Source organism: Carlito syrichta, unplaced genomic scaffold, assembly GCF_000164805.1.
Source record: "Carlito syrichta isolate Samal-C Ts95f unplaced genomic scaffold, Tarsius_syrichta-2.0.1 Scaffold106255, whole genome shotgun sequence".
Classification (NCBI taxonomy): Eukaryota; Metazoa; Chordata; class Mammalia; order Primates; family Tarsiidae; genus Carlito; species Carlito syrichta.
Window position 1 is genome coordinate 221,431 of NW_007050351.1, and position 14,996 is coordinate 236,426.

The window sequence follows — 14,996 nt, forward strand, 5'->3', positions numbered from 1 at the left end:
ACCCAAAAAAAAAAAAAAAAATCTCCTCAGCTGGGTGCTCCCAAACTCCTACACAAGCCAGTTTATTCCTATGATTGAGCCCTGATCCTGTCTCCGGTCCCACCCACTCTAACTGTGCACTCCCCATTCTTCCTCCCTTTTTCCTCTGTGGCAGGGCCAGCTCAACTTCCTCAGCACCTCTTAGATTGCTCCTGTCCACAGAAATAGGACACTTTTTCCTTCACACCTGGACAGACAGATAACCCTTTCAGAGATGTGCTGCAGGGCTCACCAGCATATCTTGAACTCGGAAGCATCCAGGGACAAATACTAGGCAGCCCCACATGCTTACAAATGTGCACATGACACTACACACCACAGTGGGTCCCCCCCCACTGTGAAAGGGCCCTTCCTGACCTTCCTTTAACCTCTGGCCAGTGACTTAGTACCAGATCTAATGCCTAGCATTCTCTGAAGCTAGAGGGTTAACCCTATGCCTACTGCTGTTCCTTAGACAAATGTGCGATACAACATCCCTGTGTCCTCTGCCTCCCTCTCGGCCATCAAGAGCCTGGGCCTCAGGGGCATCTCCTGCATCAGCCTGACCAATCTGGATGGTTCACTGGCTTCGCACAAGGTACTGCAATCTGTGGCCTACCATCTGGGCCCACACCTACAGAGTTTGTGCCTGGGTGGGGGCAGCCCCACAGAGGCCTCCTTTGTGGCCCTGATCCTGGGCTGCCCGACCCTGCGTATCCTTGACCTCAGTGGCTGCAATAGCCTTTTCACCTCGGGCATGCTGCTGGCTCAGCCTGAGACAGCACAGAGCGTCCGGCAGGCATTAAGTGGACTCCGTGAGCTAAGCCTGGCTGGCCTGCGGGACCTGGCGGACCTCAGCTTCAATCGGCTCAGCAGCTGTGCCCCCAGCCTGGAGCGCCTCTCCTTGGCCTACTGCCACCTCACCTTCGAGCTAAGCCTGGTCCGGGGTTCCATTGGCTCCCAGGATGCGTCCCCCTCCCAGTTTTCCTTCCACAACCTGCTGCGATTCGTGAAGGAGCGGGCTGGCAGGCTGCATGCCTTGGACCTGAGTGGCACTGGTTTGCCACCTGAGGCCCTGCAGGCCCTGGGCCAGGTAGCTGGGCTACATTTGCAGGAGCTGAGCCTGCACAACTGCCGGGACCTCTCCACAGAGGCCGTGGCCACCCTGTGCCGCCAGCAACCAGGCCTTACCTCCCTGGATCTCAGTGGCTGCTCGGAACTGACTGATGGGGCGCTGTTGGCTGTGAGCCGGGGCCTGCGGCACCTGCGGCATCTGGGCCTGGGGAAGCTGCAGCGGCTGACAGATGTGGGATGTACAGCCCTGGGGGCCCTGCGGGAGTTGCAGAGCCTCAACATGGCTGAGTGCTGCCTGGTAAGCGGGCGGGAACTGGCCCAGACCTTGGGCTCCGTGCATGGATCTCCACCCCATCTGACCTCCCTCAGTCTGGCCTATTGCTCTTCACTGAAGGTGAGCACACCATCACTGTCTTCCTCTCTGGGGATGGGGGGACCTGGGCCTGTGGCATCAAGGAGGGACTTCCCAGTTTTTGTGTCCAAGAATTATTAGCTAGAACTGAACTTGGGACTAGTCCTGAAGAGAACAGGAACCTAGACAGATTAAGCTGTTGCGAGCACACCTTCCCAAAGTCTCCACTCTGGGTCCAGCAGGTACAAGAGACCAGGCCGCCCAACATCTCACATGCCAAGGGCTCAGCGACCTACCACTGACGACTGAGGAGGGGTATTGAGGATGGGTGTTCTGGAGGCTGGTAAGGCTGGAAAAAGGGAGTGATGCCTGAGCCTGTGGGTTCGAGACCCGCCTGGGCAACTTGGCAAGACCTCATCTCTACAATAAGTCAAAAATTAGCCATGCGTGGTAGCGCGTGCCTGTAGTTCCAGCTACTTGGAAGGCTGAGGCGGAAGGATTGCCGGAGCCCAGCAGGTCGAGGCTGCGGTGGCCGGGAGTGGCCACTGCACTCCAGTCTGGGCAACGGAGTGAGACTCCAACTCAAAAAACAAAAACAAAAAAAAGAAAGGCAGTGAAGGGCACTGAAGAAAGCCCCGGGAAGAGCATGATCAGTTCTTGGCTGAGGTTCAGCTTTTCCCCTCTGGGAAGTGTCCCTGTCATGGCAGTGTAAGTCTGTCCCTCCTTAATGGATTATTCCTTCATCTTATCCATGTGACCAGGGCATTCCCACCTAAACACCACCTCCACCTTGTTTACCTGCAAGCGCCTCTCTTTCCTGCCCTGCTCCAACTTCGCTTTCCATCTCTTAGCTGCTGTCTCCCAGGTCATACATTCCTGTACCTTTGCAGATCCCCTCTGTGTCTCTATAAACCAGCTTCCTCTACTCTGCCCTCAGCTCCTGCTCCCCAACCCCCACTTCTCCTGGCAGGTGGCAGCACTACCCTGACAGTGACTTCACAGTTCTGGTTCACATTCTAGAGGGAGTATATCTGATTGGGTCAGCCAGGGTCAGCTGTCCACCCCTGGTCCAATGAACTGTGGTCAGAGGGCTGCCTCAGCCTACCTCTTCAGCAGGGACTGGGAGTTTAGGCAGAAATTTCCACCTGGGCTCACGCCTGTAATCTCAGCACTTTGGGTGGCCAAGGCAGGAGGACTGCTTGAGCCCAGGAGTTTAAGTCTAGCCTAGGCAATGCAGAGAGACCGCATCTCTACAAAAAAATTTTTATTTTATTTTTTTTGAGTTGGAGTCTCACTCTGTTGTCCAGACTGGAGTGCAGTGGCCGCTCCCGGCCACCGCAGCCTCTATCTGCTGGGCTCCGGCGATCCTTCCGCCTCAGCCTTCCAAGTAGCCAGAATTACAGGCATGCGCTACCACGCCCGGCTGATTTTTTGATTTATTGTAGAGATGAGGTCTCACTGCCCAGGCGGGTCTCGAACCCGCGGGCTCAGGCAATCCACTCACCTCAGCCTCCCAAAGGCGGGGATTACAGGCTGAGCCACCGAGCCCGGCAAAAAATTTTAAAAAATTAGACAGGCTCATGCTGTAGTCCCAGCTACTCAGGAGGCTGAAGCAGGATTGCCTGAGCCCAGGAGTTTGAGGCTGTTGTGAGCCATGATCGTGCCATTGTACTTCAGCCTGGGTAACAGTGAGACTCTGACTCAAAAAAAAAGAAAAAAAGAAAGGAAAATATTTCCACCTGCATCTCTCCTGCCCCAGTCAGAGCTTAGGCCTTTGTTCTCCAGCAGCCTCCTCTGGGTCTCCCACCCCATGCCCATCCTGCTCCCATCTGCTTCAGCACAGGGAACATATTGCTTCCCTCCTTGGGTCCTTTGGTAGCTCCCTATTGCCTCCCTCCTGCCTGTGGACAGACACTTTCTAGCAACCCCTGCCAAACCTGGTGGCCCAGGCACAGGTTGCTGCTCTACCCTCTCTCCTCCCTACCTCCCTCCTAGGACGCCTCAGTACTCTCCGTGATCCCAGTGCTGGGCTTGAGCCTCAGGGTGCTAGACTTGTCCTCCTGTGTGGCCCTCACCAACCGTACCATGCAGGCCATCTGTACCTACCTCACCCACCTTTCAGTTCTGCGCCTGGCTTGGTGCAAGGAGCTCTGTGACTGGGGGCTTCTAGGGCTGGAAGAACCAAGTGAGGAGCCTGCACAGGGGCCCCAGGTGCGGGACTCTTGAGGTTATGGAGGGTGGAGTGGCCCCTGGGCTCAGCTGCCTTCCTGCCCCTCCCAAGTCTCTCTTTAGGAACTTTTAAGGGCAAACTCAGGAAGAACCTAAGAAGCAGGGCTTCTTCCCACAGTCACATCTAGAGCTGGAGCACCGGGCCTCAGACCTGAAGGACCCCTGTCCCGAGCCACAGGGCCCCTCCCTGCTCATGCTACAGGCCCTGCAGGAGTTGGACCTCACAGCTTGCAGCAAGCTGACTGATGCCAGTCTGGCCAAGGTGTGGGGCAAGGGTGTGGGTAGGCTAAGGATTGTAGAGCTGGAGCCAGGGACCTGGGCCAAACCACTTTTTCTTGGAAAAAAGTTCCTTGGAGTTCCTTTCTCACTGGCTTCTGCCGCCTATGGTCATTCCCTGGCTGGGAGTGGGGAACCTGGAAGGGCCCCGGGTTCTGGGCTCACTGACTCCCACCCAATCATTGCAGGTGCTCCAGTTCCCCCAACTGAGGCAGTTGTCACTGAGCCTGCTGCCGGCACTCACAGACATGGGTTTGGTGGCTGTGGCCAGGGGCTGTCCCAGCCTGGAGCGCCTGGCACTGAGTCACTGCAGCCATCTTAGCGACGAGGGCTGGGCCCAGGCAGCCAGTTCCTGGCCGAGGCTGCAGCACCTCAACCTGTCCAGCTGTAGTCAGCTCACAGAGCAGTGAGTGTGTCTAATGACATTGAGCAGATGAGCCACCCTGCAAGGACTGGGCTGGGGTCCCATGCTGGGTCAGGCACTCACCCAGTGGCTCTCCCACAGAACACTGGATGCCATCAGGCAGGCGTGCAGGCAGCTCCGGGTGTTGGATGTGGCCATGTGTCCTGGCATCAACATGGCCGCTGTCAGGCACTTCCAGGCCCAACTACCGCAGGTATCCTGCATCCAGTCCCGCTTTGTGGGAGGGGCTGACTTAACCCTAACGCTCTGAGGCCAGGTCAGTAACCAGTCCTGCGGCTCAGTGTCCTCTATCCCACAGTCCCCAGCCCTGGCCACTTGACCTGGCATTTGACTCAGTGCCTCTTGCTTCTCTCAACTACAGACCCTTGTTTAGGACTGGAGGTGGGACTGATCCAGGGCAGCCCAGGGGACTTTCTGCCCCAGTCTGTCCCACAGCCAGCAGCAGCCTCTTTCCAGCTACATGTCACTGCCACAGACCCCAGCTCTCCTGGCCAGGCCCACAAGCAGGCTGGGTCTTGTGTTGGGGGCAGTGGACCCAGTGCCTCTTGCCTGCCCACTTCTCAGACCTAAAGCCTGTACTCTACCAGTTCCCTCTGGGAGCTCTCCCAGCCCCCTATTAGCACTGAGTTTTAGCATCCAAGTCCAGGTTTTTGCTGTAAACCCAAACAAGATTAAAAATTCCAGATAGCACTTACTTGTCTTAAATTCTGAAACTAAAGGGTCCATCTCCGCCTCACCTTAGTTGAAGAAAACACTAAGAAGGTGGAGAAAACACTAAGAAGCACACAGCTTCTTCTTCAGACTTGGCCCAAAGCATCACAGGTGCCCTCACCCTGGCCTCAGGGCTTGTCCATGCTGACCTGACTCTCATCTTAGGGCCTAGCTTCTTCCCTACATGGCAGGAGATTCCAGAGCCTCCCACCTCAACCACCCTGGGTGTGCCCTGCAGCTAAGGTACACTGTGTGCACTTAGATCACAGAAACAACTGATTAATGATGCCTGAATCAATGAAGCTGTCTTAAAGGGGAAAAAAACGTGGGGAGGGGGAGAGAAAGAGGATGACATCTCTAGGTAGAGGGGATAATTAGAGGTCATCTGGTCCAGTCCCTTAAACAGCGCCAGTGACTTCTCCATGGCAGCTCTGAAAAGGTCTGTCCAGCTGGCATTTGATATGTCCCCACACTTTGTCCATCTACATGTTCATTGGTTCTTCTAGGAGCAGCTGGCCAAGGTGGTCCTGCAGGTACTGTGCTTCATGTGGGGATTCAAAGCTCTCCTGGCTCCCAGGCCATCTGGAGAGATAACTAAGCCAACAGGCAGGGACAGTCCAGCATGCAGGGTATATATGAACAGAGAAACAAGCACCTGTGACCAGGAGCCCAGGGGAGCAACAAACTTGGCCCAGGGCGAAGGAAGGAATCAGGGCAATGAAAAATGGGCAGAAGGGAAGGAAGGGGGCAATCTAGGCAGATGAGATTGTGGCAGTACACATAGGCATGCCACAGCTAGCACTGCATTGGGGGGTGGTTCTAGGCCTTCATGGGGTATAGGAGGATGCCAACTCAGACCAAGCGCCAGGAACCCTGAAAGCCACAGGCACTAGTTGGAAGGGCTAAACCGCAATACATCCGCAACCCATCTGGCTCAACTGGCGGAAACAATGGCCATTAATTGATGGACAATAGGGTGACACTGAAGCATATAGAATGTGTGTGCATGTGTAATCTGATAAGATTTGTGTTTAAGAAAACAGTTGGGCCCAGCGCGGTTGCTCATGCCTATAATCCCAGCATTTTGGGAGGCCGAGGTGAGAGGACTACCTGAGCCTAGGGGTTCGAGACCAGCCTGGGCAACTTGGCGAGACCTCATCTCTACAATAAATCAAAAAATTAGCTGGGTATGGTGGCATATGCCTATAGTTCCAGCTACTTGGAAGGCTGAGGCAGAAGGATCACCTGAGCACAGCAGGTCGAGGCTGCGCTGAGTGCCACTGCGCTCCAGCCTGGGCGACAGAGACTCCAACTCAATTGGAGTAGCTGGTATTGAGAGGATTAGAAAGGCAAGACTAGAGGCCAGATGTCAGATTGTTGCCAAGATGATGGTGGCGTGAACCAAAGGACTGGAGACATTGAAAACGAAATGACAAACTGCTGGGCGCAGTAGTTCACGCCTATGATCCCAGCATTTTGGGAGGCCAAGGTAAGAGGATTGCCAGAGCCTGTGGGTTCAAGATGAGCCTGGGCAACTTGGCAAGACCTCATCTCTACAATAAATAAATATACAATTAATTAGCCAGCATGGTGGCGTGTGCCTGTAGTTCCAGCTACTTGGAAAGCTGAGGCGGAAGGATAGCCTGAGCCCAGCAGGTCAAGGCTGCGGTGGCCAGGAACATGCCACTGCCCTCCAACCTGGGTGACAAAGTGAGATTCCAACTCAAAAAAAAAAAAGAACTGACAAAGCCAGGCATGGTGGCTCATGCCTGTAAACTCAGCACTTTGGGAGGCACAGGCAAGAAGATCGTCTGAGCCCAGGGGTTCGAGACCAACCTGGGCAACTTGAGCGAGACTTCATCTCTATGATAAAAATTTTAAAATGAGCCAGGTGTGGTGGTGCACACCTGTAGTTCCAGCTATGTGGGAGGCTGTGGTGGCATGAGCATTCCAGTGTATACTCCAGCCTGGGCAACAGAGTGAGACTTCAACTCTTAAAAATAAAGAATTAACAGTATTGGGAGACCAATGGCCTTGGGAATTCCTGTACCCCATTTCCACCTAGAACTCAATAACAGACTGTTCCAAGTGTAGTGGGAAGTTGCTGTGCCTAGGCATGGACATGTCGGGTCCTGGATGCCTGAGGATCCAAAGTCTAGCTGGGGGGAGGGGAACAAGTATGCCCCCCAGCACATTCTTCAGAAAGGGTACCATTTCATCAATTTTCAAGGTCAGCTATGTTGATGGTTAACATTATTAAAAATGGTATTGGAGGAGGCATGGGGAAGAGGAGAGGTGGGGGGCAGGGAGAAGGAAGTCAGAAGGTGGTGGTGGCCTTCATCCTGCCCTGTGGGTTCCATGGGCTGCTGGGCTCTTCTTTCCTCAGGGGCTTGGGGTCTGTGACTATAACCTCTGAGCCTGACCTCAAGCCTAGCCCAACATGCCTTGCTGCTTCTGCCCCCAAAGGCTCTGGCCTGTCTAAGGCCCCTACCCCACCCATGTTCCTGAGTTAGGTTTTAATCAGAATGCAGGCCTTCCTGTACAGAAGTCTCCCTTGTCAGTATCAGTCCATAGCCTCCCATCACTTGGGGATGCCCTTTGGAATGTTGAGCTTGCCTTTTAGCAGAAAGCAGGACTGGCTTCACCTCTCTCCCTTCATGCCTCTCACCAGCGTTCTCCAAGACCCACAAAGGACACTGGGCAGGGCTACGCAGGTTGAGGACTGAGATCAGGCTGTCAGGAGCCTTCTGGAAGCATGGCTTTCAGACTAGGCCCTGTTAATGCTGCTCAGGAAGGAATCCATGTGGGGCAATGCCTCTCACCCTGCCATTTGTCCCTTAGCTGGCTGGCAGTTGTAGTCTCTCCCTTGGCAGGTGCCCCCAGAGCACAGGCCATCCCTCTCTGCAGGCCCAGCACTGAGGGAGGCTAAGGACTCATCCTGGAGAAAGACAACAGCCCCAGCCTGACCCCACCAGCCCCTCAACTGTAGTTGCCCAAGTTTGTGGTCCTGGCTGATGCCCCATTCCATCTACCAGCTAAGTTTGAAGGCAGAAGGGAAAGACTTTTTGTCACGATCTGTCACAGGCTTGGCCCACAAGGTTCAGAGCTGGCTCAATACATACCCAAAAGCCAAGCAGACTTTATTTCTGCTGCCATCCCTGCTGGTCAGGGTGCCTATACTTCTCTACCCTCCACCCTTCATCCTGCCACAGGGCAGCAGCTGTGGCCCTTGGCCAGCCTCACTGTCAAGGTTCAGCGATGCTGCAGTCATAGCAGAAGTTGAAGTTGGTGGGGGGTGGGGGCACAGGGGGTGGCTGCTCAGGGATGGGCACATTTTCCAGCTCCAACAACCGTAGCTTGGTCTCCATGGTCAGCAGCTGCTCCAGGTCCAGTCGTGTCTGCTCACTGCTCATGGGACTGCCCAGCAGGGCACTCAGCCCATCTGTCCACAGGTGGAACTGGGGACGAGCCAGCTCTGTGAGGGCTTGCCCATCTGTTCCCCCTGTCCATCTGCCCAACTCAGCCTGGCCCAGACACTCACCTCCCGCTTGGAGGGGGCAATGAAGTTGAGGTACACCTCCTCCTCCCCACGGTCATAGCTGATTGAGAAAGCCAACTCATAGAGGTCCTGAGGAAGCAAGAGGGCAAGGGGCACTGAGCAAGGAACAGGGCAGACAGGGGTGGGTGGGAGGGAGCTGCCCCAGCCCCACTGCACTCACCTTGTTCTGCTTCCCGGAGCCCTTCTCCCGGACATGGGGGCAGTCTTTGCCTGTCAAGAGTGCCCTAATATCGGCCACAGGGACTGCAGGAAAAAGTTTGGGCTGACCACTGGGGTCGCAGGCAGCCCTGGGACACAAGGGAGTCTGGGGGAGCAGGTATCTGGCCCCTGTCCCCGCCCTCCTTACGCTGCTCAGGCAGGCCTTCAGGGGTCGGCTGGCCAGCACCCTCCTCCACGTCCCCATACTGCAGCACCTTGTGGTTGGGGGACAGGCAGCAAAACCACAGCTTATCTGCACAGTAAAAGAAAAGGGCCAGAGTGCTGAGACGGGCCCTGACTCCAACCCAGCCACCCCCTGCCCTGCCTCTGCCCTTCAGAGACCCTGGCGCCGCCGGCTGCTGATCTTGCGGAAGAGTGTCCCTTCGCAGAGGCGGAGCAAACGCTGCTGGCGGATTAGGCCCAAGAGCTCTGGCTTCAGCTTCTCCCGCAGCTCCCTGGGTAGAAGGGGTGCCACTGAGCAGGACAGACCAGGGGCACAGTCCATGGGGCAGGGAAGGTGAGGCCAGGACTGGGACTCCATCCCCTCCGACTCACAGTATGGGAGGAGCCAGCGTGCCCTCCTGATGCAGTCGCTCAGTCTGACGCAGTCGCAGTACCTCCCCGTAGGTGAGCGCATTCACTTTGGTTCGGAAGAGCTCCAGGGAGGTGGGTTTCAGGGCCAGCGTGCGGGTCAGCTGCTCCCGCACCACCTGCATGACCTGGGGCCAGCCTGAGCCTGAGCCCCGTGCCCCTCCCTAGAACAGCCCCCTTGCTCCTTGCCCAGGTCTTCCAGCTCCCACCCCACCCACCTTGTCAAAGTCCTCCTGTGTAGCCCGCATCTCCTTCCAGGTCTTATTCAGCAGCTGGATGCCCACGCAGAAGAGCTCATGGAAGCTCTGGTCTTGGCCGAAAAACATGGGTGAGAAATCCTGCGCCGTCTCGGAACCTGGAGTGGGGGGGCAGGCGGGGCTCAGGGAGAAAGTGTGTACAACCCCTGGCCCTCTCTGCCCTTCCGTCCCCTGTTCCCAGACACACTGTGCCCAGTCCGGGCCCACTCACAGGGCTCTCCAACATGGAGCAGCTCACACAGCAGCACTGTTAGCTGGATGCTGCTCTGAGCAAAGGGGCACTCATGCTTGTCCTCACGGCTGCTGTTCTCCAATACAAACTTGAGTGGGGGAAGCAGAGAATGGAGTGAGAGTCACGGCTAAGTCCATGGGGACCCTGCCTTCATCAGGATGCTTCCTCCCTCACCCTGCCCCACCACTGACCCGGCTGTATGCACTGGGCGCGTGTCTGGAGAAGTACAACATGTTGTCCAGGGCCAGCAGGCCGGGGGGCACACGCTGTAGGTCCTGCGCTGGATTGCTGTTCTGGGGGAGGTGGGCACAGGCAGTTCAAGAAGGGCCCCTGTCCTCCAGAACAACAGCAGCCCTGGGTTGAGGCAGTGGGGGGAAGTTGAGGAAAGGTCACTCACAGAGAAGCCCAGTTTGCGGAACTCTCGGGCACAGAGGGAACGACGGCGGTCGGCACTCAGCCCAGCACCCTGGGACTCGCCCTCAGGCTCAAAAGCAGCCTGGCGCAGGACTTGCAGCTGCTCCCGCTGCTCCTGGGGTCAATGTTGGGAGGGAAGGTGACAAGATCCTAGATTCAAGGCCACACTCCAAGCTCCCCCAGCCTTATCCTCCCTGCCCAAGATACACACCTGGCTGTAGGGATCCAATGGCATCCGCATGCGTGGCTCCAGCAGCCCCAGTGTGAGGGCCTGCAGTACGTACAAGTGATGAGCCATCTCGTCACCCATTGGTGCTGCACTGTGGATGATGTTCTGGAGGAGAGACAGTTCCTGGTGTGAGCAAGGGCTCATTGGGAGAGGAGGGGTGGGGAGGGGTCCTTCCTACCTTATAGATGAACTGGCGAAGGTTTCTCTGCCAGAGGTAGTCAAGCATGTGCTGGGGAGGAGAGGCAGGAGGTGATGTCACTCCAGAGGTAGCACAGTTTCTACCAATTGCTGCCACCATCCAGCCACCAATAAACATTTACCTTGCGTTCTGCAGGGCTGGACCCCTGCAGCAAGGCGGTCAGCAGTGCCATGGCCTTGGTTTGCAGCTGCTGGTTCATCCTGTGGCAGGAACAGCGCTCAGTCAGATGTCCAAGGTCTGGCCCCCGCTCCCCACTATGTCACCCCACCCCTAGAGGCTTACACCTGTAGGTGCACAAGCAGCCTATCTAGTGGCACCTCGCTCTTGACCAGCTGGCCCAGGGCAGGGCTGCTTAAGGTCACACTCTCCAGCAATCCAAGGGCCAGGGGCTGCACAGAGGCATCCATCAGGTTCATATTCACATAGCACACCACCTGCAAGAGGGGCAGGGGCTGTCTCCACCTCACCGCCATGGAAGGCCAGTCCTAGCACCACCCCACTGCTGCTCCCACTTGCTGTCCCTGGAAAGTAACACCCACCTTCTTGACGAAGGAGATGCTGAGCGTCTCCCAGGACACCACACCATGCTCCATGAGCTCCAAAAAGGCCCTCAGGCTGAGGGCCAGCACCTCCCCTAGGCTGAGTAGGGGGACATCTGGGACTGAGCAGGAACAGGTCAGGACCCCCAAACCCCACCGTGTCCCCCAGCCTACCACAGCCCTGTGCTCACTCATCCCCATCCTCAACGATGGTGCCTAGGCTCTGAAGCCCATCACGGCTGATGACCTCCCGGGCAAAGGTCGTGTCCGAGGCCAGCAGGACGAGGTGCCTCAGGGCTTCCCGGCGGCCTTCACGACTCCCACTCTGCAGCCCACCCAACAGCTGCTCAGCCTCAAGGTCCTAGCAGAGGCAGAGCAGAGATGCGCTGGAGACAAGTATGGTGGGGACCTGGAGGTGTGGGACCTTGGATGTCCGCTAGGTGGCGCAGGGCTGGGCTGGGGGCAAGGTCTCCAGAACCAAGGCAGAGGCACACTTGGCAGAGGAAAGGCCAGTGGAGGAGGCCTGCAGAGGGGCAGGGAATGAGAGCGGAGCGGGGAGGGGCATTACTGGGGCAGTGCTGAGGCACAGGATGCTGCCGTTCTTGATCTCCGTGCGGTTCTAGAGAAGACAGCAGAAGGGCAACGAAATCAAAGAGGGCTCTACGGAATGGTCGATAGGGGTGTTGGGGAGGGGGTGGGGGTCAGTAAAAGATCACATTCAAGAGAGTGGGATGAGGAGTCTGAGGAATCAGAGCCAGGGGGGCTTGAGGGGTCATAGGGTGAAGTGGGACCGGGGGAAAGGTGACTCACATTCTCCGTGATGTATCTCCTGTGCCCATCTGCAAACTGCAGGGCATAACGCTCAGAGTGAGTCAGGCTCCACCTGCGGGGCCGGAGGCTCAGTGAGGCAGGTAGGAGCGCCTCCTCCCTCCTGCTCTTCCCCCACTCCCTGGCCTGGCAGCGGGCACTCACGCATCGCACACCTCCTTCAGCACAGCGGCCAGGGGCTTTGCCTGCAAGTGGAGCGGTCACTCATGGGGCCGGGAATGGGGAGGGGTTGGGAAGAAGCCTGGGGGAGAGGTGGGGAGGGGAAGGGGGCGACCCAGAAGTGGGCGGTGGGACCGATGGAGGCGGGACGGGCCAGGTGACCTGGTCCAGCTGGATGAGCTGCGGGATGGCGTCACGCATCTGGACGGCAATCTTCACCACGTTCCGCGGGGGCGCCATGGTCCAGCCGGGTCCAGCCCGGGCGTGGGCGCCTGCACTTTTCAGACTGTGCAACTTCCTGCCGAGGGCGCACCTGACCTAGGGCCCCCGGGAACGAGGAGGGCGTCCCTCTGTCCGCGACCTGGCCCCGATGACCCGCACTCACGGGCTAGGCTTCAGTTCCTGGTCAGACGCCGCGGCCTTCCCAAGGGAGACGAGGTTAGTTCCGGGTTGGAGTCCGGGGGTAGGAAGGTGGGACGGCGCCTGCCCCGCCCCGCCCCACCGAGGCGGCCCCGCCCCGCCCCAAGGTGCAGCAGGTGGGGGTGGGTAGGACAGGCTGCCGGAGGCCCGCCCCACCTCCGGTTCCAGCAAGGTAACCCATCCAGTCCCACCACCAACCCAACATTGTCCCAAGGAGGGGCCCCCAAAGAACCACATCAGAGGTAGCCTTAGGCATGGTCTTTATTCACTTGGACACTGTACAAATATTACAATTTCCTTTTGCTGCAAAAAGTATAAAAATAATCTTTATATAGGAATCCATTCGTTATGGTAAATCTTTCTAAATCTTTTCAAATGGCTCTAAATGAGGGCAAATGAATAAATGGAAATAAAGGGGGGCTATGGGGCAGCGGGAAGTTGGGCCACTTCTCAGGGATGGACCGCCAGACTCCTAGCCAGAGACCTCCGTTCCTTCTTGTTAGCACCCCCACCACCACCTACAGGTTGTCAGGGCTAAGAGCCCAGTAGAAGGGGGAGCATGAGAGGTCCAGGAGAAGCTGGAGGGTCAGGGGGTGGGGAGCAGCGGAGGAAGTTAGGTCCGGTGCTGAACATGCCCAGCTCCACCCCACCCTCCCCTCCTAGGGGGAAAAGGGCTGGCAGGAGCGGGACAGTGAGGTTGGACAAGCTGTCCTATGGGGGGTGATGGTGGGCCCTCGGTTCTGTGCCACTGGGTGGCAGCTGAGCCTAGGCTGGGGAAATCCCCAGAAAAGGAGAGGCAAACGCTTTGGCTCCATGGTGGTGGGGGCTGAGCCCCTTTCACCTGCTCTGAGAGCACAGTACAAGTGCCAGTGCAGGAGTGGGAGCTGTGGCCAGAACTGTGCAGTGAGGGGAGGCTGAGAAGCCAGGAGTCTGTGGCTCTCAAGCTGTGCAGGGGTGGGGTGGGGGAGGTCCCCAGGGAGCCCCCAGGTCAGTCTGGGTCCCAGCCACACAGGGCATGTCCCTGTCAGTCAGAGGTTGAGAACAGGCACATCAAAGAGGTCACAGACACCTTCACTCTCGTCCAGGTTGTAGATGTAATCATGGTCTCCCGGGGGTGGAGAAAGACGGAGGAGGGGGGCAAACACTGCAGAGAGCACTAAGCTGAGGCCCTGGGCCAGGGCGCCACCCAGCAGTTGCCCAACCCCTTTCCCAACTCTATCCCCCACCTTCCCAGGTCACCCACCTTCCGAGGACATCAACTCCTCCAGCAGCTCCGAGCTCATGCACTCTGGGAATGGAGAGAGCTCAGTTACATTCTGGCTCCCGCCTCTCTACCCATCAAAGCCCAAGAAGGGGAGCCTTCACTGCCCTTCAGCTTTATCCTTTGCTCCAGGTATTAAGCACAACCATAATGTTCTCTGAGAGCAAGAAAACAGCTGTGGGACCCAACGAGCTGTGTCCCTTACCCTTAGCTCCACTGAGGAATGCAGCCTACCTCGTGTGGGATCGAAGATTTCCGACAGCTCTTTGGGGAGTTCCAGAACTGAAAACAAGACACAGAGGTCCAGCCCGGTCCCACTACAGCCTCTGCCTTCCTCAGATCCTATGCCGCCCACCCTGGAGCTCCACACAGCTGAGGAGATATAGGCCCTACCCCAGGCCAAGCTGGCATTGGCTGTTGGCCTCGCCTGTTAGACCTGAATTCCTCATTGCTGAGCCCAGGGTGCATGGCCACCGCAGCCTCGACCTGCTGGGCTCAGGCGATCCTTCCACCTCAGCCTTTCAAGTAGCTGGAACCACAGGCACGCGTCACCACACTCGGCTGATTTTTTTTATTTATTGTAGAGACGAGGTCTTGTCATGTTGCCCAGGCTAGTCTTGAACCTGTGGGCTCAGGCAATCCTCTCACCTCAGCCTCCCAAAGTGCTAAGGTAATAGGTGAGTCACTGCGCCCAGCTGATATGGCCTTTCTAACTCAGAAATGCCACAGGGCAACAGGCTCCCTTCCCTTTCTGGGCTCAGCATGTACAGCCTATCTGGTAGAGGGTTCCCCATGGATCCCCACCCTTGCTGAGCTCTATGCAAGACTTAGAGACCACACCCTGAGTCAGGTACCCTGGCAGAGGTGGAGGAAGATATTTCAATGGGGCTAGTGCTACAAGGTGATGACTACCCTACCAAGGTCTGACTAAGAGGTCATATATAAGAAGTAGAAGAGCCGGGCTCGGTGGCTCAGCCTGTAATCCTGCACCTTGGGAGGCTGAGGTGAGTGAATTGCCTGAGCCCG

The 14,996-nt window shown here is 57.2% G+C and overlaps 3 protein-coding genes across 5 annotated transcripts in view; 1 reads left to right on the plus strand and 2 right to left on the minus strand.

Moving 5' to 3' along the window:
* The window catches only part of LRRC29 (leucine rich repeat containing 29), a 15,994-nt gene extending 11,365 nt beyond the window's left edge, over positions 1-4,629 (plus strand). The window contains exons 3-6 of one of the 2 annotated variants that reach the window (XM_021716715.1): positions 548-1,486; positions 3,792-3,935; positions 4,138-4,355; positions 4,455-4,629. In XM_021716715.1, the coding sequence (XP_021572390.1) occupies positions 548-1,486; positions 3,792-3,935; positions 4,138-4,355; positions 4,455-4,623 (1,470 nt within the window). In that variant the 3' untranslated portion in view covers positions 4,624-4,629. The remainder of the gene's footprint in view (positions 1-547; positions 1,487-3,791; positions 3,936-4,137; positions 4,356-4,454) is intronic. The other variant, XM_008066730.2, reaches the window with a different exon arrangement.
* A 3,549-nt stretch (positions 4,630-8,178) lies between these two features.
* ELMO3 (engulfment and cell motility 3) lies at positions 8,179-12,756 on the minus strand. 2 transcript variants are annotated; one of them, XM_008066738.2, is made up of 20 exons: positions 12,452-12,756; positions 12,275-12,315; positions 12,113-12,185; positions 11,871-11,921; positions 11,494-11,663; positions 11,303-11,402; positions 11,046-11,197; positions 10,885-10,963; positions 10,743-10,793; positions 10,547-10,669; positions 10,319-10,450; positions 10,113-10,214; positions 9,901-10,009; positions 9,651-9,787; positions 9,397-9,560; positions 9,184-9,296; positions 8,990-9,094; positions 8,804-8,886; positions 8,626-8,712; positions 8,179-8,542 (listed from the first exon to the last, which is right to left on the minus strand). In XM_008066738.2, the coding sequence occupies exons 1-20, from the start codon at positions 12,527-12,529 to the stop codon at positions 8,330-8,332; spliced, it is 2,163 nt and encodes a 720-aa protein (XP_008064929.1). In that variant the 5' UTR covers positions 12,530-12,756; the 3' UTR covers positions 8,179-8,329. The 2 variants fall into 2 exon arrangements, with proteins under 2 accessions (XP_008064929.1, XP_021572263.1); XM_021716588.1 differs by lacking the exon at positions 11,871-11,921.
* Positions 12,757-12,952: 196 nt separating this feature from the next.
* E2F4 (E2F transcription factor 4) overlaps positions 12,953-14,996 on the minus strand; it is an 8,490-nt gene continuing 6,446 nt past the window's right edge. The window contains exons 9-11 of the mRNA XM_021716721.1: positions 14,205-14,252; positions 13,953-13,997; positions 12,953-13,853 (exon numbers count right to left, since the gene is read on the minus strand). Of these exons, the coding sequence (XP_021572396.1) occupies positions 13,738-13,853; positions 13,953-13,997; positions 14,205-14,252 (209 nt within the window). The 3' untranslated portion in view covers positions 12,953-13,737. The remainder of the gene's footprint in view (positions 13,854-13,952; positions 13,998-14,204; positions 14,253-14,996) is intronic.

Bases quoted from the DNA above. Each gene is read 5' to 3' on its own strand.
- ELMO3 (XM_008066738.2), bottom strand. From the start codon at position 12,529: ATGGCGCCCCCGCGGAACGTGGTGAAGATTGCCGTCCAGATGCGTGAC. The intron at 10,964-11,045 runs GTAAGCCTCTAG...TTCCTGCCACAG, and splicing joins CTGCTTGTGCACCTACAGGT to GATGAACCAGCAGCTGCAAA. The intron at 10,215-10,318 runs GTGAGTGACCTT...CACCTCCCCCAG, and splicing joins TCCGCAAACTGGGCTTCTCT to AACAGCAATCCAGCGCAGGA.